Here is a 21,259-nt window from a genome sequence, read left to right on the forward strand (position 1 = left end):
AGTCTCTGGAGTGATCGTATGGGAAAGGGCCAGGTTTGGATAGGACTTATTCTAAAGCATGCGTAAAATGGACGGCAGACGTCTAGCCAGTTTGCTATGAGGATTAGTCTTCCTACCCAGGTGATAATGCGTAATGATTTCGCTGAAAGTAGTGAGATTGTCCCGAAACTCGAGAACCCCTGAGTCTGTGCTCGACCCTGCTCCCGCGCGGTGGATTAGTGTGCGGGCTTGGAAGTGGGCGATGTCATTGAGATTGGGAAAGGAGACACGCTGGGGTCGAGGTGTACCGGAAACCACGTGATGGTGTGCGGAGAGAAAAATATCTTCTTCTTGAGAATCTTGCGAGTCTCCTCAGCGATGGATCCTGAAATGAAAGCACTGACAGCCGATCTCGCATCAGTGAAGATTTGTGATCTGCTGTTATCTATGAGTGCTATAGCAACTGCGGCCTGCGCCGCTCTGGTTGGTGTTGAGCACTTCAGGGAAGCCGTATTCACTATCTGTCCGTTGTGATCAACGACGGCAATGGCGAAGTTAGACGACTGTCCATATTGGGCAGCGCCGACAAAACATGCCGAGTAGGCATCGTCATGTTTCGCAGCTCGTGTTCCGCTGCTTCGTCTTTTTTTCGTCACTCACATCTCCTCACAACGACTCTAGTTACTACTACAGGTCGCATTCGCTGTGAAGTAATTCCTGGCTACTGTGTAGAGGTTGGTGAGTATCAACATTTTCGAGTGCAAATCAGGTACGAATAATAAGAATTGAATACTGAATGGTGAACTGAGGATGCACATATTAGAGCAGGAGTATTCATTTCGGTATAATTAGCTACAATGTGTCTTGTGACTAGGGTAAGGAAGACCGCTATTTAACTACCAAGGAAAAAGGATCAGTTTTAAATACTAAATCAGTGACTCTAATTCAAAACACTGCAAAACTTTGAGACTTACTTTCAAACATGCTTTTCGTAAAAAAATGGCTGCTGTATGACTAGCTTTCCAAAAACGTTTTATAAATGGTTGCGAGAAATCAGATCTTTAAATAGAAATGAAAATGTGCTGAGGGACTTGTAGCACCATATGCGCATTAAAAAGGGACCCGTTGGGAGAAAAACATTACTGGTTGTAGTACAAAAGCTGAAGCTGATACATGATTAGCCTGCCAAAAACACTAAATGACCAAACCCAAGACAAAGCTCGCATTGTTCATTTCCTTTTAGCATTCGTTCCAAAACTGTTCTCCTTTTCTCGCTTCGCCTAATTTGAGGAACGTTGTTTATCACAAGGAAAACACTAATTGCTGTTTAATATTTCATTGTAGAGAAATGTTTGATTAGCTTCAAATATTGGAAAGTATCGGATAGTGTATATTCGACTACGAATACGCATGCCTAGAGAGTGGTATTCGTTTCGTAAAAAGTTTGAATATTCACAAGCGTTTACTATTTAGCAAAAAAAAAACTACCCTACGAGAGTGACAATTACTGAGACAAGCGCGGCACTCACGCCTAAGTGAGCGTTGTCTCCCTCTACTTTCATCCGGTCAGGTTCACTTTTCAAATGATCATGCTCCCGCAAGCCGAAGAGGTTATGGTGATGCGGTGCTTCGTTTTGCAGATAACCTCCGTTTTGTCGTTTGTACCTATTGTTCGCTAATCAAATCAAAGTCAACAATCATGCCATATTTGCTGCTGAGTCTTCTCAGTGAGTTCTATTCGAGGAATTTGGTGCAAATACTCCCTAATAAGCGCATGCACTCCCTTTGGATTTCCCTTGTGAACCTGCCAGACCTAGCCGCGATTTCTATATAATGAGCAGTGGTCGTTGGCCATGCGATTGCTACAATCTTAGAAACATATCCTCTCAGCGGAGTGTTGCGAACTATCGAGAAACCAAATGGCGTCCTTGGTGTTACTAGACAAGACACTGAATCACAGGCATTACACAAATTCATGGCTCAAAAACCTCCCCTCCTTTTGCATACCAACCAAGTATTACCAAAAATGATCACATTATGCCACTCATGAGGAAACACTTGCTTTGCTATGGCTCCGAGGCGTCTTCGGACCCTATATTAGGCGCAAACGTGCACCTGTGTGAATAAACGACACTGACTTGCAACTACAAAGCAAATATTTCTATTTTATTAGCTGTTATCTTTCTTATCAGGCGCCTAAAATATTCCTTGAGTCAGGAGTACTGTCCATCGTCTTGAGCCTCCGGAACGGGAATCTTTCTGACGAGGCCGGTGTTTCCATCCAGTTCAATGTAGTCGCCTGCGAAGAGAAAAAAAAAATGAAATTATACCGATAACCCCCCCCCCCCTAAGGGGGTTTATACGCTTTCGTAGAAGATGAACGTTGCGGTAATTTTACCCACAGTGTGCGCGCGGCACAGGAGGATATATGAATTCATGAACACCAATAGTAATTTAGTGAAGAACTAAAGCGTTCCTTCAATAATTTTGCGATTGTATCTTGTACCGCAGTGAATGCAACCACGTTCGGCCTCAACTATCGACTGAATTCGACTTCAATAACGACTGCATGCTTGAATCACATAGTGCGTGCTAATTTTTGGCAGTGCTTTGACAATAACACCCTTTAGCGAGCATTTATAATATTGAATGGTTGCTTGTTAGTCTCCCTCTATGTGAGGCTGCTGATACACAGCATCGTAACATATTTATGTTTAGAACTACTGATGGCCACATTGAGGAAGATGTGGCCGTAGATTATCACAGCTTGCTACCCATGAATCGCTCAAGCCATGTGGGAGCAAGCAACTCTATGTTTTTGGAGTGACGTGGAATGAGCTCATGCAGAGAAAACTGGGCTGTTTACTCTGCCACTTCAACCTGCTTGGAAATGGTCCTAATAGGCCTTCAAGGTTTCTCGCTCATTCACCTGAGCTGCTGCAAAAGCTCAACCACCTCAATGCCGTCTGACAAGTCGCAGGGCATGTTTACTTTGGTCTCAGATGATAAGTGGCCATAAACATTTCATCATCATCATCATCGTCGTCGTCATCGTTATCATCATCATCACCCTATTTTATGTCCACTGCAGGACGAAGGTCTCGCCCTGCGATCACCAATTACCCCTGTTTTGGGTCAACCGATTGCAACTAGCCCCTGCGAATATCCTAATTTCATCACCCCACCTAGTCTTCTGCCATCCTCGTCTGTGCTTCATTTCTCTTGGCACCCGTTCTGTAACCCCAATGGTCCAGCGGTTACCTAGCCTACGCATTGCATGACCTGCCAAAGCTCCATTTTTTCATGCTAATGTCAATTAGAATATCGGCTATCCCCGTTTGCTTTCTAATCCATACCTCTCTCTTGCTATCTCTTAAGGTTATGCCTATCATTCTTCGTTCCATCCCTCATTGCATGTTCCTTAACCTTATTTCGAGCTTATCTGTCACCTACCAAGTTCCTGCCCCATATGTTATCTCTAATAGAATGCGCTAATCGTACGCCTTTCTTTTTTAACGATAATGGTAAGCTTCCACTCAGGATCTGAGAACGTCCGCCATATGTGCTCACCTCAATTTTTATTCTTCTGCAAATTTTCCTCTCGAGATCAGGGTCCCCTGTATGTAATCGATCTAAGGAAACGTACTCCACAGATTCTAGAGGCTGACTGGTGATTCTGAACTCTTATTTCCTTGCCCAGCTATTTATCATTATCTTTGTCCTCTGCATACTAATCTTCAACCCCACTCCTACATTTTCTCTGTTAAGGCCCTCAATCATTTGTTGTAAGTCGTCCCCAGTGTTACTCTACAGCACAATGTCATCGGCAAACCGAAGGTGGTTTAGATATTCGCTGTTAATCCTCACTCCTAAGCCTTTCACCTTAATAGCTTGAATACTTCTTACAAGCACGGAGTGAATACCACTGCAGAAACTGTGTCTCCTTGTCTGACCCCCTTCTTTATAGGTATTCTAGTTTTTTTGTGTGGATAATTAAGATAGGCGTAGAATCTCTAGATATTTTCCAAGGTATTTACATAAGCCTCCTGTACTCCTCGATTACGTAAAGCCTCTATGACTGCTGGTATCTCTACTGAATCAAATGCATTTTCGTAATCTAGGAAAGCTGTATAGAGAGGCTGGTTGTACTCTGCGGATTCCTCGATTGCCTCATTGATTGCATGGATGTGATTCATTGTAGAGCAGCCTTTTCTTAAGCCAGCCTGTTCCCTTGTTTGACTGAAGTCTGGTGTTGCCCTTATTTTATTGATGATCATCTTACTGAATATGGTACTTGAAGTAAGCTACTGACCTAAAGTTTTCCATTCTTGAACGTCTCCCTTTTTGTGGATTAGTATAATATTGTCATTCTTCCAGTTCTCTGTGACCCTTGAAGTCGATAGACAGTGTGTGTAATCGGCTTCCAGTTTTTCAAGCCGTATGTCTACTTTATCTTTGATTAAATTGACGGTTATTCCATCTTCACCTGTCACTTTTCTCCGTTTCGTGTCTTGCAAGGCCCATCTAACTTCATCGCTAGTTATAGAAGGAGCTTCTCTAGCCTATTCATTACAACATCGAATGCAGGTATCGTGGCTGCTCTTGGTACTGTACAGGTCAGTATAAAATTCTTCCGCTGCTTTTACCATATCTTCCAAATTGCTGACAATATTACTCTGCTTATGTTTTAGTTCATACATCTTGATTCGTCCAATGCCAAGTTTCTTTCTGTTTGATTTCATGCTGCGTCCGTTATTTACTGCTTCCCTAGTATTTCTCACGTTATAATTTTGAATATCCCTTATTTTCTCCTTGTTGATTAATTTTGGCAGTTCCGCCAATTATATTTCTGTCTTCTTTCCTGTCTTCTTGTATGTTTCCTGTGTGGGTATTCTTTCTTTTTTTTTGGCTGGCTTTTTCTTAATGCAGTACACCAACTAGCCCAACAACGTTCTTTACTATATGATGTCTTGAGTTGGACACTTCAATTCAACGTCCTTTCTTTATTAGGTCCCTTGTTACATGGGAGAGCTTACTTACTGGTTTCCTTGGTGCAATATCTCCCACTTCACTTGCGGCTTCTGAAGCCAGGATAGTTAGGTTTCATTCATTACCTCTATGTCATCTTCACCTCTCTGTTCCAAGACTGTATGTTGGTTTGCAAGTACCAGCTTGAATTGATCTTTTTTACCCTCATTGCGTCTACATTGGCCTGTTTCTTCTTGGGAAATTTACTGTTTTTCTCTTCAATGTGGCGTGAATTCTGGATCTCACTAACCTGTGTTCACTGTATTTTACCCTACATATCACTCCTACATCCTGTACTAAGCTGGGATCGGCAGAAAGTATGAAATCAATTTCATTTCTTGTTTCACGATTAGGGCTTTTCCAGGTTCACTTTTTGTTCCTACGCTTCGTGAAGGTGTTTAATATTCGCAGCTTTTTCCTTTCCTCAAGTTCTACCAACATCTCTCCCCGAATGTTCCTAGAATAGACGCCGTAGTTGCCAGTTACTTGTTCTCCAACCTGCTTTTCCTCCACTATTGCATTGAAGTCGCCTATTACTACAGTATGCTGAGTTTGCAGTTTTCTCATCGCTAATTCAACATCTTCATAAAACTGATGTATTTCCTCATCATCATTATTGGAGGTTGGATCGTAGGCTTGTACTACCCTCACTTTAGATCTCTTTTTTAAGTTTTACAACTACTACTGCTGCCCTCTCTTTAATGCTGTAGAATTCGTCAATGCTGCCCGCGTTGCCCTTATGGAGTAGGAATCCCGCTCCATACTGGTTCTTATCTGGAAGTCCTCTATAGCAGAGGAAGTGGCCATTTGTCAGCAGTGTATAAGTTTCACCAGTTATTCTAGTCTCACTAAGACCAATGACTCGTAAACGTTTATCTCACCTGAAAAAAGAAAAAGGTTGGCGGCGTTCATGTAGGTCGCTTCAAGTCACTGTAGTATGCGTGTATGGTGACTGCGTACGGATATACTGCGACAGCGTCTCTGGCATACGACTGGAAGCGAAGACTCTGAGATGTATTCTAGATAAGTGATAGGTGATAGAAGAGCTGGCAAAGAGTTAAGATCAGTTAAGCGCCTAGACAGAGGAATGAGAATGTTTGTCTGTGGCGATTCGAAGCCATGTCCTCAAATACTTCGTGCCCCTGGTATAGTTTCATTATCTGGTTTGCTTTCAACAAGTATAGGGGCGGTATAATGTAAAGCTGTTCCAATCCATTTGTATTCTTATCTCCTGACGTCAAGTTTACGCGACCGCCGACCCAATCATCGGGTGGTGGCCCGCAGAACTGTTTGAACAGGCCAATAAAACCCTCTGCTTGATTAAACGAGGTCACTTTTGCTTGCTTTCAAAACAAATAGCACTGCCTATCTTGAATATTTCTGTTATAGAATTGGCTGCTCACAGGTGAGGCGTGCGCAGAAATGTAGAAAGTTTCAATGGGGCCGAGCCAGCACAGTGAAAGCAGATAAGCGGAAGCGGAGGACACCGCCGGCATCAGTAATTGACTTGCTTCCCCTTGCTTACGTTTCGGCGTCGGGTACAAAATCGTGGCGCTGTGCAACTGGAGTCCAAAAATGCCACAGAAAAGGTTCCATGGCGAAACTAAAGTTGGCACACTGATGTTGTGCACGTGCCAAAACGACTTGAAAACGTTATCTGCCACGCGAAAAGGTTTACTGCGCACATATAAACCAACTCTCCCCGGGAGCTTCGAACAGCCATCGCCAGAGCTATTGGCGGGCAGCCTTCATCTATTCATTTCGGAACGGGGCAATTTCCAGCCACCTTGAAAAAAAGGCTGTTTCTTTTTTCGGCATAGTAATAGCATTTTTAATGTATACACGTCCCTTTCACACGGTGAGTTTTCGGGGTTTTGTGACGTCACGTGACAGACGGGCACAGTGGGTGCAGCCCGAAAATTTCTCAAGCACTACTTCCTCTTTGGCAGCTAACAAGTCGGCGCCGCATTTATAAATAAGACATTTGCCAAGCAGTTATTTGTAATGTTTTTTTTTACACGTTGTTTTGTGAGCCTTAAAGTGCCGCATAAACACGCGTGATCTGTGGCTACAGTTAGCTGCGCGCATGCCGTCGAAAAATCCTTCAAAACTGGCCTAACAATTTTACAACGTGAGGTGTAAAGGGCACATACAAGCAGATTCCCGTACTTCCTTCAGGTTCGCCCCCATGGTCTTATATGGGGCGATCGTCAAAGTATTGTTACAGAGACACGCATTACAGTAAAAATTAGAAAACATGTAGACGTCGTGTATACGACGGTGGCAGTGTTAAACAATGTGACGTGCAGTTGTAGAGCGTGTAATAAATATCTATAGTTACAATAAGGAATGCTAGCAGGTTCTGACACTGGAGGAGCATTCTGAAAGTTTCATTAGTCTTCACATACAACTCAGCGAACATAACTGAACTATATGAAAACTTCTCGAGGCTGCTAAAGACTGCACATCTAAGTGCTTCCTTAGTCCGGAGCTGCAGGTATCTTTTATTGGATATTGTACTAACAGTCAGCTTTCGCTTGTTCGTCAATTGTGAAGAGTGACGAAGTAAATTGGCAGAGATTTCTAGTGCACTTTTTTAAGCAAGCTCTTATAAATTACTCAATCTACACCACATTTCTCCGAACGATTGTCGACAGGTATCGAACAACTGGTGCCAGTTTCGGGACGTTTTAAATGTACATGCGCCAAACGTGAACTGGCTTTCACTCCGAAGCTGTAATATTTGGTCTAAGTTTAATAACAAAAATGTAGTGGGTGAATTTACCCTGATTCTCGTTGCCGAATGTTATTTAAAGCATAGAGTTCATTCAAATACTCGGTACGCTACGAACGTAAATGGACTTTTCTAGCAAAGTGAGGGTACATACCAGAAGTAAGCATCGTCGTGATGCCTTCAATGCCCACCACGCATGGAAGACCGTATTCACGAGCAACGACGGCACCTGCGAAAAGTACGAGAAGCACCCTTCGGTACCTTGTGCCAAATAGCTAACAAAACTACTTAGTTTCACCCGACGGTCGAATCATTTGCAGAAATGAAAATGTAATAAACTAGTGCACGAAGTAATGTTGGCATTTTAATGGGCAGTATAAATTTCAGTCAACATTGGCTAAGTAAACATTCGTTATATCACGGGATTGAACACGTGTGTCAGACAACTTCAGTCGATGATCACGAGTCCTTGCTTTCGTAACGCTCACGTGAGAAGCGCTGGAAGCTTCTGGGAGCGTTCAGAAACAATGCGCTTGTCCCGCCGTGATCTTTCCACGCGGTAGCTGCCATTTACGACTGCACTAAGCCGTGCCTCCGAAATGCATGACCTCACGTGACAACCGAGTATGAGCGCACGAAAACACTTTGCGCCCGTCAAGGCATCAGCTTTTCTCGTCTGGCCCTCACAAAGACAGGTGGTGACGTCACCTCCAGCTCTCGCTACAGTTCCCACGCATACGGTGTCACACCCGTCACACAATGGCGACATCAAGACCGCGCTTCAAGTATCCTTTTATTTATTACCGCAATAAAATGGGGCCATGAACAGCAACACCATCTGTTTATTTCCGAGACTGCATTCTAGGCGGAGGAATTAAATACACTTAAGTGTAGATTGGCTTCACGCTTCCCTCATGAATACCTCATGAATACTTGTGAGCATTGTTGCCTGATAATACTATGCAACATAACCACCTAGTTGCGCTTTGGTTCAGTTGTCTTTCTTAGAAACACGAAGAAGTCATAAAAGCTGGAAAGATTCTCGTCACCATCTAAAGACAGTGGAGCGGCTGTGTGCTTCAGCGCCGATATGAATTTCCAGCATCCAGGGTTTTTGAAGATTCGGTACGCACCGTGAGACAGTGGGCCTCCAATCTCTGTCACGACTCCGGCCAATAGGGGGAAGTACGGCGTCCAGCCGGTGTCGGTGGCAGTGGTTACCAGTATCTCGCCTTTCTATGTGGAGGAATAGATAAGGTCACATAAGAATCACAATCCCTGTCCTTCCAATATGTTTTTGAAGCCTAGGAAGCGAACTAAGAAGCGATATTAGTTACTTTTTATATTTATATCACTGACTATTCACTTCAATTGTTTGGCAAATCAAGTGCATCTGATGGCGCAAAAGAGACGCGAACTCGCATGTCTAACGCTGGGCAGAAAGACGAGGTGCATATTTAAAGAGTGCTTCAAAGGGACCGGTACTCCGTTTCACATTGTCTTTACACCGAATATGCCACTTATCATTTTCGTCGCAGTAGTCTTAACCGTATAACTTGATATTGTCGTGTTACCTGTATGAGATGGGCTTCGCCGAACGTCGGCGCCGCGCGAACTTTGCCTTCAACAACGCCCTGAGACATTGGGCTCCCTGATGGAGAAAACGAATGTACGCAAGTGAAGTAGCAATGGCTTCTCTTCTCGTGCTGAAACATTTGCATAGTCACTATGAAATTCAAATAATTTTTCCCCGTAGTTTGAACGTATAACTAGAAAGACAGTCCATTATGCATTTTAAGATCCTGCATAGCGGAAGCTTAATGTCATGTCGTAACCACTGTGTATGACCGCTGGTTGGTGAAAAGCTTCCTTCAAAAATTTTTAATGGTGTAGTTTTCCCGATAACATGCTAAATGAAGGGAAAAAAATCGTTTTTATTTTCCGGAACAATTAGAAGAGTCTTTAATGTCATTCTAGAGCGAACGCTTAAAAATATTCCTGTTTAAGTATAACGAAGCGGCTTCTTCAGATGTGCACAATATAAAGGTCTTTAGTGAAAAATAACCTACGTGGGCTTTGCAATGACATCACGCTTAGAGAATAAGAACTTCAAATTCCGGGACCCCGAAGGCTTTGCAGCCACAATACTCATTAGTAGGGCATTCAGATGGACTGCTTGATTCTGTTTTCATTCTAAAGTCATTAGTATTGCCAAACCGATGTAATGAACATGACCTGCAGAGACGCGAAATTCATTCAGAATATTCATGCGCCTCATTTAGACCACGAACACTATTCATGCTGAATTCTCTCTGTATTACTGGCTAACCTAGGGTAATGTTCCAGTACAAAACATATAAGCTCAGACTTTTCAAATAAACGCACGCACTCGTATTAGTTATTCGTGTGAATATGTCATTGGTTCGTTTTATATCATCTGCCCAAACCCGACGGTAAACGAGCATGACTAACGAAACACACAAAACGCTGCACAGCTGGCTCAGTTATTAATTTTCCTAGTTTAGTTTCCGGTCGTGCTTGAATGATGTAAATTTTACTTACCTTTTATTTCAAAGTCCCCGTCAACATGTCTTTTAATGCGCTCAATCTGAAAAACGAGCGAAGCAAATTATAGAAAGAGAGAGCTTTTATCGAGCTAGAGCATTTTGATTATTAATTGCATTGCATACGCATTTACGACGTTTAAAAAAGCATGTGGCGCAAATTGTAATTCACTTTTATTTAAAATATAGCACATGAAGCATCGAACGCATGAAAAGCACCGGCCACCATTGGGGTTCTCGCAAGTAACCGATCAACAGTATCTTTGTCGCATCCATACAGGTGTCAATTCTATATTAACATGGTTGTGCCGCATGGCTATTAATTTGGAAGCTTGCTGCCATAGAGGGAGGCAATATTCAATTTTATTTAAGAATCATTTTGCTGAATGGAAACTAACGCGGGCGCATGTGATCTGGCTCGGGCAATGCGACATGACACGTGCGCCTGTCGTTTCACATAGCTCTAAGGACACGTTAATGGTGCTTCCTGTGGTCGTGGCCTTTAAGATTACGTTTGAAAACGAGCTATACCAATTACACCCCATGGTATGCGGTTCCTATCCTTTGAAAACGAAGTAGATGTGTGAACCATGTGAAATGATTAATACTTCTAAGTCTGCGCAGTCTATTGAAAGCTAGAATGAGTGAACGAAATGTGAGTATACGTGCAAGGTCGACTTGGCAAAATTTCACCGATAATGGCCATTACGCGAGAGAAGTACTTAGAGACAAGCTGGAGCACCCAATTTGGTACAGCTCTTGGGGACGATTTGGTGAACTTTAAGATATTCATGTAAGCGCTCAGTTTGCCTGTGTGCTGGCTTGTTTTGTCAAAGTATTATTATTATTATTTGTTTTGCACACATATACACATATACACAGGTAACAGGAAAGGGATAGCGAGGAGCAGGCTGGCAACTGCCACCGGAAGGGGCACAACGCCTGCCTACTCTTCTGAAGGGAGGCGACAGCAAACACAGAAATGGAAGATAATAATAATAATATGTGGGGTTTTACGTGCCAAAACCACTTTCTGATTATGAGGCACGCCGTAGTGGGGGACTCCGGAAATTTCGACCACCTGGGGTTCTTTAACGTGCACCTAAATCTAAGTACACGGGTGTTTTCGCATTTCGCCCCCATCGAAATGCGGCCGCCGTGGCCGGGATTCGATCCCGCGACCTCGTGCTCAGCAGCCCAACACCATAGAAATGGAAGATAGGAAGGAGGGGAGGAAAGAGGAAAAATGAAAGGAGAGCAACAGGACAAATCTAAAGACCAAAGTAGAACACTGCAACAGGACAAATCTAAAGACTAAAGTAGAACTCTGCAGCCGGAATTAAAGTGACGCCGCGTCGAACAGCTTCCACAATTATCAACCGCGTCCATGGCTAGTTCGCTATGCGGCTGATTGTGTTCTCCACGATGAGACGCCAAGTGAAGCTGCACGTAATCACCGTTTCACGTAATCACCTGCACGTAATCACCGGTTCACAATATACACTACAAGGTGTTTGAACCCGCCGCCTCCCATCTTCGAAGGAAGAAGCGTTAGGGTACAGTACTGATCACACACAGTAGGGCCGGTAACTAAAGGTCACGCTACAACTGAATGTCGAATGTTCATGCTACAAACGTGAACCTAAGTTAGTTAGGTCTATAAAGGTTAGTAGGGCGCGATGGGCCTGATCACGTTTAGATGCACAGCCACTGGGGTATAAACATTCCTCGAGTGTCGCACACCGCAGGCCAAGGAGATGATAGTTTCTCACTAGTGACATGCGCTGCGCACTGAAAGCGGGACACTCAAGTATAAGGTGCTGAAGTGTCTCGTAACAGCCACAAGACGTACACAATGGACTTTCCGCACGCCCTTGTCTGTATAAACGTTCGTGCACGTTCACGCAACCAACCCTCAGCTTGAGCAGTTGTGCTCTAGCGCGACGAGGCAAGCCTCGACCATGAACACGGGGCGGGAACGTTCCATTTGCGACACGCTGATCTGGATGCTGCTTGAGTAGGTGGCGACGAATCAACAGACGAGCGTCATCAAGCTTGCACGTAATTTCTGGGCAGTCACAGTTGTTATGAACGCAACTTGAAGCGAGCCGATCAGCCTCTTCATTGCCGGCGATTCCTACGTGTGAAGGTATCCATTGAGCAACGATACATACCCCACGTGATGTAATTTTGCTCGAAGAGTCATTAATGCTGTATACGCTGCTTAACAGGCAACAGACACGCAAAAAAAAAGCGATCGCGGTCGCATGGTTAGAACATCGCGCTGGGGTGCTGAGAGGCGGTCAATGTTCTGACCAACCATCGTATGGTAACAGTGTTTTTTTTTTTATAGGGGAGCCATTAATGCGAATAGAAGCGCTCATAAGCGTTATATGCGTGTATTCACGCTTTCCTAAAAAACTATGTTTTCCAACTAGTTTATATTTGAAGAAAATATGACATCACATTACAGGTTGCGAGGGGGAAATTTTGAAATGCGCGGATTAAGCAGCAGCTGAATGGAACTTCCTATACGCTCCGATTCTTTCAGTCTAGAAATGATGTATAAAGCACTTTAAATATTTCCCTGCTGACCTGGAAGAACAAAAGTTCAAAGCAGTTCTGTATTCGCAGAGCCTATGGACCATGTTATGGGTGACGGTTAACAAAAAGGTTAAATCGTGCACAACAATCGCGGGCTCGCTGGCAAATTGCTCGTAAAAGCGTTCCAGAGATTTATAGGCGCGAGTTATGAAGCGGTCAGTAAGCTCGCGCTATGTCCTAACAAAATCGATCTGCCAGAAAATTAAAAATTCAGGGCAATGCGTGGTATTATATCGGTATCAAGAGGACAAGGGTGCAACGCGGCGAGATAACGAACAACTTTTTTTAACTTGGTCATGCACAACAAAGCGTTAAACGGCCGTTATGTAGGCAATGATTTCCAGTGTCTAGAAAGAAGTGTGTGCCGAACCAAGTCATTTTCATTGAAGAGAGGGCTAATTAAGGGCTAACGTGTGAAGAAAGCTGAACTTTTTGTTTATTTATTTATTTATTAATTTATTTATTTTTATTTATTTATTTATTTATTTATTTATTTATTTATTTATTTATTTATTTATTTATTTATTTATTTATTTATTTATTCCTCACAAGCCCCAAAGAGCATTGGGTGTGGGTCATATCAATAGAGATACAGTGGGAAACAATAAGCCAGAGTAACGGTACAAGAGACATGGTAAAAGGCTAATAAACAGAAGAAACACAAAGTTGATTCAAAAAGCGCGTAAAAACACCATAGTGTTGCAGGAAGAAAGCAGGCCCACGAGTGTAAAATAACGTATATTTACAACTGGCGAATACAACTGGCGAACTGGCGAAGTCAGTACGAACTGGCCGTTGGTACTGACGAAGGATTCAGGGGTCAAAGAAGAAATCTCACATTCTTCCAAAGGAGTGATATGCGCCATGGCGAAACCGTGTGGCAGCACACGCGACGAAAATGCAAAATTGAGGATTGGCACGCGAGCGCAGTTTTCGCGGATCCGGGTTAAGGTGCTCGGTAGGGCAATATTGCACGACAAAACCATGTCAGTAAGCGGCGACACGACGTACTCGCCATCAGGTACGGGAGGACAGGACGTCAGGAGGACATTTGTAGCCGCTTGTGGAGACAGCCTTGCAAACTCAGCACAACATAAGCGGTGTGAAACACAAGTTGTTGCGTTGGCAGGAAGCGGCAGATCCAACTGTACAACACCTGCGGAGCAGTCAATTTGGGCAGAGTGTTTCGAAAGGAAGTCGAGGCCGAGAATTAGGTCTTGTGGACAGTGTTCAAGGACGATAAATAGAACAACGGCATCATGGCCCCCAATGGTCACATGTGCTGTGCACATTCCAGGACAGGTGAAGTACTCCCATCGGCGACTCGCACAGTGCACGGTACGGCGGGTGTCAGAACCTTTTTGAGCCTTCGACGGAGAGCAGCGCTCATAACTGAAAGCTGCGCTCCTGTGTCAACGAGAGATCTAACAGGGACGCCATCAACTTCAATGTCCAGTAGGTTTCCACATGTAGGCAGGGTCAACAGAGGATTTGTGGGCCGGGTCGGAGTTGCAGCTTCACCTCCGGAAGCTGCACCGCCTAGTTTCCCGAAGCGAAGCGACCCGTTGCAGAAGGGGACGAAGAGCGGTAAACGAGAGGCGAACGGGACCTACGACCTTGCGGAGACGGGGAGCGGCTGGATCTTGGTGGAGCACTGTCGGTGTTGATGTTCCTAGTCGGCGTATAGGGCGAGAAAGTACGATTGTCTGGTACTTGGCGGTAGTGACTCGGAGAGGACCAGCGAGGAGGCGACGACCAATGGTTGCGGCAATGACGGGCGATGTGTCCGATACCGGAACAATTAAAACAGATAGGTTTATCATCCGCTGTGCGCCAGTCAGCTGGGTTGCGACGAGGGGGAGGAAAGCTTTGTGTCTGGGAGCGAGCAGCCGGAGAAATATGGTAGGTGTTTGTATGGCGGACCGAGCAGAGAGATGGAATGCCCAAACTTGCTATTTTCTCCCGAACGACCGCTTGTATAAGAGAGATAGCGGGCACGCTTTCCCGACAGTCAGAACGGACTGGAGCCGGAGCCATGGCCTCAAGCTCACGGCGAACGATGCGCGTGATTTCTTCTGGTCCTGTGGGCTGAACGAAGCGTGGCGGGTCTTCGCAAGAAGATGTCGCGGCGGTATTGGGCAATCGGTCGAAAGTCTGAGCGACGCGGCGGCCCTTCGCTTGTTCGAAGCGCCGGCGCTCCTTTATAATTGCATCCACAGTCTTGTCTGCCTCGGTCATGTTGTTATCAGCCTTGCTACAGAGGGCCAGTACATCCTGTATGTAGACGACATAGGATTCTGTGGACGTTTGAGCGCGACACGCAAGTTCTTTTTTTGCCGCCAGCTGACGACCGACAGGCCTGCCAAACAGGTCTCGCATATTTTCTTTGCCGACATCCCAGCTCGTTAGGTCAGCTTCGTGTGTGTCGTACCATTGCCTCGCAGTTCCTCTTAGGTAAAATATGACGTTTGCTAGCATCATTGTTGGATCCCACCTGTTGTTGTCGCACACTCGTTCGTACATCGTAAGCCAGTCCTCGACGTCGGCGTTCTCCGTGCCACAAAATGTCCCTGGGTCCCGCGGATGAGTGAGTATGACCGTTGGCACGGGTTGCTGAGGCGTTGTCGCTTGTGTCGGTTGATTTGCCATTGTGGCGGCAGGTAGATGACGTCCGCTGCGAAGTTCCGTGATTGTACCCCGCACCTTCCACCAAAATGTTGCAGGAAGAAAGCAGGCCCACGAGTGTAAAATAACGTATATTTACAACTGGCGAATATGGCGTTCAGGCAACTGCCAGACTTCGTCTAGGCCAATCCAACTTCTTCGTTCCCTTCAACGTAACAATATTAACACGGAGATTAAAAAACAACAAAGCCAATGCGAAAATTACATGGACGGATAAACGAGTACAATTGAAACAGTAGCACAAAAATAAAACATTTAAAACAACTTGAAGCGGTATGAGGCTTGGAATAGAAGATGAAGCAGCGCAGGAGTCTGGGTTCAGGAGAAGAGAAGAGGCAAGTGAGAATAAAAGGGCAGACAAGATGGACGCCAGTTTCATAGCAATACTTTCCGTCTACTGTGTCCTTTAACTAGGAATGCTACATTATTTTGGCGCAGCCGACAGGATTCGAACCTGTGCGGGGAAACCCCAATGGATTTCGACTTAAGAGTAATAGGTGAAGCGGTATGAGCCTTCGAATAGAAGATGAAGAAGCGCAAGAACCTGGGTTCAGGGGAAGAGAAGGGGGAAGTTAGAATAAAATGGTAGACAAGATGTATTCACAGTTTCTCTTTCATCGTGGATTATATATTTATTTTACTTTTTGTGTTAATTATTTATTAACCAAATTCGTTTATTCATTCAATCATATTACCACCCGATTCGTGGCCTATCCCCCAAAGTGGGTTTGTGCCATTTATTGAGGATTAATCATCATCATCAAGATGGACGCCAGTTCCATAGCAATATTTTCCGTCTATTGTGTCCTTTAAATACATTACATTATGGGGTTTTACGTGCCAAAACCACTTTCTGATTTTGAGGCACGCCGTAGTGGAGAACTCCAGAAATTTCTACCACCTGGGGTTCTTTCGCGTGCGTCTAAATCTAAGCACACCGGTGTTTTCGCATTTCGCCCCCATCGAAATGCGGCCGCCATGGCCGGGTCGAACGCATCGGTAGAAATCGATGCGTTCGACGGCATGTCTTCAAGTCCAGAAGGTTGGCTTGAATTCTATGAATATGCCGCTGGGAAGAACAACTGGCACTCTAATGAGGACAAGATTACTAACATGCGTAGTTACTTAGGCGGTGTTGCATGGAAGTAGTATGATTTGCACATTATTGAAGAGGCTCGCAACTCTTGGAATCAGTGGAAAGAAAAAAATTTTTGACGACATTCCGAAGCAACCCAGTGCAAAGATGAGACGCCGCGCTTAATTTCAAATTCAAGCAAGGCTCCCTCGTCGAGTATTTCTTTGACAAACGCCTCCTTTTAAAGCTGGCCGAGCCTATGCTTCCACCTTCTGCCGTACAAGCTCTAATAATGCACGGACTGCACTCGCAAGTCCTGAATCAAGTGCAAATACGGTCTCCTAAAACTATGGATGGGCTCCTGGAGTGCCTTCACGACATAACATTTACTTCAGAAGAAAATATAAGCGCTCGCTCAAGCAGTCACTTCACACGGTCCGGCGCGGATTGGTCAAGCCGTAATCAGCGAGAACCGCGCCGCCTTGCAGGCGGCGCAGAGAACTTGGGTTGGCGCTCTCCCAGAGGTCGGGTAAATAACGTCAACAGCGACTCTGTCCCCCTAATTTCGGACGATGAAGAGGCTCCGACGACAAAAAACTGATAAACAAGGGGGATCAGTCCGACCCGATGACCACAACTGAGACCACAACAAAGGGGGAAACAGACGTATGACGGCTTTGGTTGACAGCGGTGCTTCTGTGTCTATAATAAATGCCAAGCTGGTAGATGCAAGTCACCTGCATAATGGAAGAGTACTACGGGTGCAAGGCTACGATGGAAAAGTGACAATGCATAATCAATGGGCCTCAGTAAACATCGAGTTCCAGGTCATGAAATAGAGAGTGAAGTACTGGTGATTGTGGGGGTGACGTATGACTTTCTGCTATCCAGACCAGATATAAAGAAACTAAAAATCAACGTATACTAGGACGATGCGGTTTTACTGGAAGGACTATCAAGGCAAGAGACACAGCCGGATAGAAAAGCTAACCTGCGAGTGGTCAAGTGCGCGGAGGATATTGCAACGACCTATCCTGAACTGGTATGCATAGGAAGCTATCCACCATTGATGACGTCACACAAGGGGCCTTTCCGACTAACCGACAAGACCGCCATCCGGAAATCACCTTATAACATGTCAAGAGAGCGCAAGATATGGTTGAAAAGGAATTGCAGGAGATGCTAGACGCCAATATATTCCGGCCTTCGGTGTCACCCTTCGCCTCTCCCGTAACTATTGCGCCGAAAGAAGACGGAACTTTCAGACTGTGCACAGATTACAGGGTTCTCAACCGACATACAGAGCTTATACCATTTCCCATGCCGAAGATAGACACGATTATAGATGAGACAGGTGGTTGCCGATGTTTTTCATGTATTGACTTGTGCAAAGGTTTCTGGCAGATCCCGCTAACCGAAGAAACAAAAATGTACACTGCTTTTATCGCGCCCTTCCACCTGTACAAGTATAACCGGCTTTTTTTCGGCTGGAAAAACTCACCAGCGTGGTTCTAGAAGATTATGAACGAAGTCCTGAAGCCTTTCCTAGGTGTCTTTTGTAACGTGTACATATACGATATTATCGTCTTCTCCAAAACAGAGGCGGAGCATCAGTAACACCTGTCCCAGGTATTAAATGCCTCGGGCTTGGCACACCTCAAGGTCAATTTTAAGAAAAGTGCGTTCTTTCAAAGAAGAGTTGTGTTTCTTGGCAGAGTCTTTGATGGGACTACCAAAAGCACGAAACAAGAGTCCGTCGAGAGGATATCCCAACTGGTAAAACCATATGAAGTCCATTGATTGCGTGTGCTTTGGGGATTAGCACGACATCTCAGACCTTTCATAAAAGACTGCCATCAAAACAAGATTCCTCACGCGCCTAACGCAGAAAGAAGTTCCATCTGAATGGGATGAGGAATGTGAGAGAGTCTACCGTGATCTGGTGCACAGAATCTCTGCTGACTCTATTCTACGCATACCAGATTTCACTTTACCCTTTGAACTGAATGCCGACGCCTCACACTATGGGACAGCAGCAGTCTTGTACCATAAATGTCCAGAAGCATCCGGCCGAGAAAAGCGACACGTAGTAGGTTACTACAGCTGCACCCTCAAGCCACCTGAAGTCAACTACACCACTACTCAAAAGGAATCTCTTTCAGTCCTTAAATCAATTCAGTACATCCGTACTTACCTAGTAGGTGCGAAGTTTACTTTGTTCACCGATCACCAGGCCCTCACTCGTCTCTTGAATATGACCCAGCCTAAGGGACGTATCGCCAGATCGGTGAACTATTTGCAGCCATTCGATTTCACCATCTCCCACAGACCTGGACCCCTTTTGACTGATGCAGATGCATTGTCTAGACTGATGACACAGCCCAACAACGAACAATCGGAAGAAATTAATGAAATTAAATTGTGGAAAGGCACTGAACAATTGATTTTTATGGAAGGTCGCTATCAAGTCCCGCCAACGCTGGTTCCAGGGTGCTTTATTTGTACCATGATAGCGCAGAATCTGGAGGACACGACGGATTTTGGCGCACCTACAACAAGCTAGTCAAGAGATTTGCGTTGCCTCACATGAAAGAAGACGTCAATGGATACGTTCGTTCATGCCACATTTGTCAAATCAACAAAGTGAAATATAAGCAGCCTACGTATGCCATTATACTGCCTTGCCACTCGAACGTGCCTTTTGAAGTTATGCACCTGCATTTTGCCGAGCTAAATAAGAAACGAGAAGGAGTCCGAAAAACGCAAGCTTTCCTTCTGGCCATAGATGAATGCACCAGGATGGTCGCGGCACGGGCAGGAAAAGAAGATGCGAAAAGTGTCATCGCCCTTCTCGAACAGGATATGTTTAGGACAACCAGGACGATTGTATGTGACAACGGTGCAGCGTTCAACAGTGAAAAGCTAGCAAGATGGGCTCGAGACTACAATATATCAATCCAATTCTGTGCGCCATACCATCCCGCAGCGAATGGGCTTGCAGAGCGTGCTATATGAGATGTGAAACAATTCATCAGGATGTACGATAGTTTGCCTGGTGGTTGGAAATGCTCTTTAGAAGCAGCTGTAAGACATCACAATCGCTCCTACACCAGTGGCTTGGGATGCAGCCCACAGTTTGCTTCTTCAGGGGAAACTCCTATTGTTCAGGCGGACCGTGAACTGGGGCTGTTAGAAAATGTCAAGATCTTCGAGGAGAAGAAACAGAAATAGCAGGAGGAGAGGTACTGTAAACGAGTGAAAAAAAATTTTGGACAAGAGACATTGCTCAGATATCCCAGATATTCAAGTCACCGACCTCATTCTAGTTAGGAAAGGAGTAAGAGAATCCAGTGCCAAATTTTATGGTCCTTACTCTGTGACAAAGACAGCCACTCAGAAAAGAATATTAAAGACTGTGTGGTACATTGGCGAACGTGGCTAATTTGAATGTGCTTCGATTGGAAACGTTTTCATGTATTACCCCAGGAGGGGTTAGCAAAAAAAAAAACCTGGAAGGTGAAGTGGTATGAGCCTTGGAATAGAAGATGAAGAAGCGCAGGGGTCTGGGCTCAGAAGAAAAGAAGAGGGAAATGAGAATAAAAGGGTAGAGAAGATGGACGCCAGTTACACAGCAATACTTTCCGTCTATTGTGTCCTTTAACTAGGAACGCTACACAACTGAAGAAGTAGCACAGCAGAAAACCGTAATTAGGGCAATACTAAAGCAATAAATGCTGGTAGAGGTGTTTTTTACCTCTCCAGGGTGAGAGAGAGAGAGAGTAAACTTTAATGAGCACCAGCAGTTCAGTCGGCTGGGCCTAGGCCTCCCACGATGGGACGTCGAGGTCTTGCCTCTTCGCCGCTTCGTAGGCCTGCTGGGTCGCCCAGAGTTGGTCGTCGAGATGGGTGAGAAAAAAAAAGATTAAGTTGTCAGGAAGATCATTTCAGAGCCTAAATGCTTTAGGTAATGCAGATGAATTGAATGATTGAGTTTTTCCATATATGCGGTTAAAGGAGAGATGATTATGTAAGCGCCGTGAAGATGGAGGAGACGATTCCAAAGGCAAAACCTTTTATCGCCTAATTTTGTATTTTGTAAATGATTACGTAACCCTCCTCTTCGTCTTGTTTTCATGTGCTATATGAACGTGGGTGAAATGTGGCTTTTCTTAAATTTGCTAACTTAAGCAAGTGCTCAACAGCATCTTATGAGGCAACGTTTTAAAGTATGTGGTTGACTTACAGGTACCTGAAATTCCTTGTAAAACTGCTCTACAGAAAGAACTTAGCGGGAAATTGGGTTGTCATTCTCCAATGTCGCACAAGTCTGCTCTCCTCTCTTTTTTTTATTTTCGTAGCGAAGATGCCTAAATCAATGGGAGACAGGACAGTGCCACGCAATGTGCCTGGAGTCAGCCAATAAATCTGCTTTAAGGCTTCCGGTGAAATGTAAATAACTTAAATCAGTCATTTGCTTTTTGTCCTTTCTGCGAAAAGTCTGCGGTCAGAGACCATACGCAGTCGGCTTGATCATTTTTCTGTCTCGTTTCTGCTGTTATTAGCATGCAGACAAGCGCGTCGCAAATGGAA

At 44.7% G+C, this 21,259-nt stretch overlaps 1 protein-coding gene across 1 annotated transcript in view; it reads right to left on the bottom strand.

The window, feature by feature from the left end:
• Positions 1-2,124: 2,124 nt before the first annotated feature.
• LOC139054377 (rifampicin phosphotransferase-like) overlaps positions 2,125-21,259 on the bottom strand; it is a 73,819-nt gene continuing 54,684 nt past the window's right edge. Inside the window, exons 21-25 of the mRNA XM_070531288.1 lie at positions 10,304-10,349; positions 9,316-9,392; positions 8,875-8,977; positions 7,896-7,970; positions 2,125-2,278 (exon numbers count right to left, since the gene is read on the bottom strand). Of these exons, the coding sequence (XP_070387389.1) occupies positions 2,193-2,278; positions 7,896-7,970; positions 8,875-8,977; positions 9,316-9,392; positions 10,304-10,349 (387 nt within the window). The 3' untranslated portion in view covers positions 2,125-2,192. The remainder of the gene's footprint in view (positions 2,279-7,895; positions 7,971-8,874; positions 8,978-9,315; positions 9,393-10,303; positions 10,350-21,259) is intronic.

Source organism: Dermacentor albipictus, chromosome 1 (assembly GCF_038994185.2).
Source record: "Dermacentor albipictus isolate Rhodes 1998 colony chromosome 1, USDA_Dalb.pri_finalv2, whole genome shotgun sequence".
NCBI classification, from domain to species: domain Eukaryota; kingdom Metazoa; phylum Arthropoda; class Arachnida; order Ixodida; family Ixodidae; genus Dermacentor; species Dermacentor albipictus.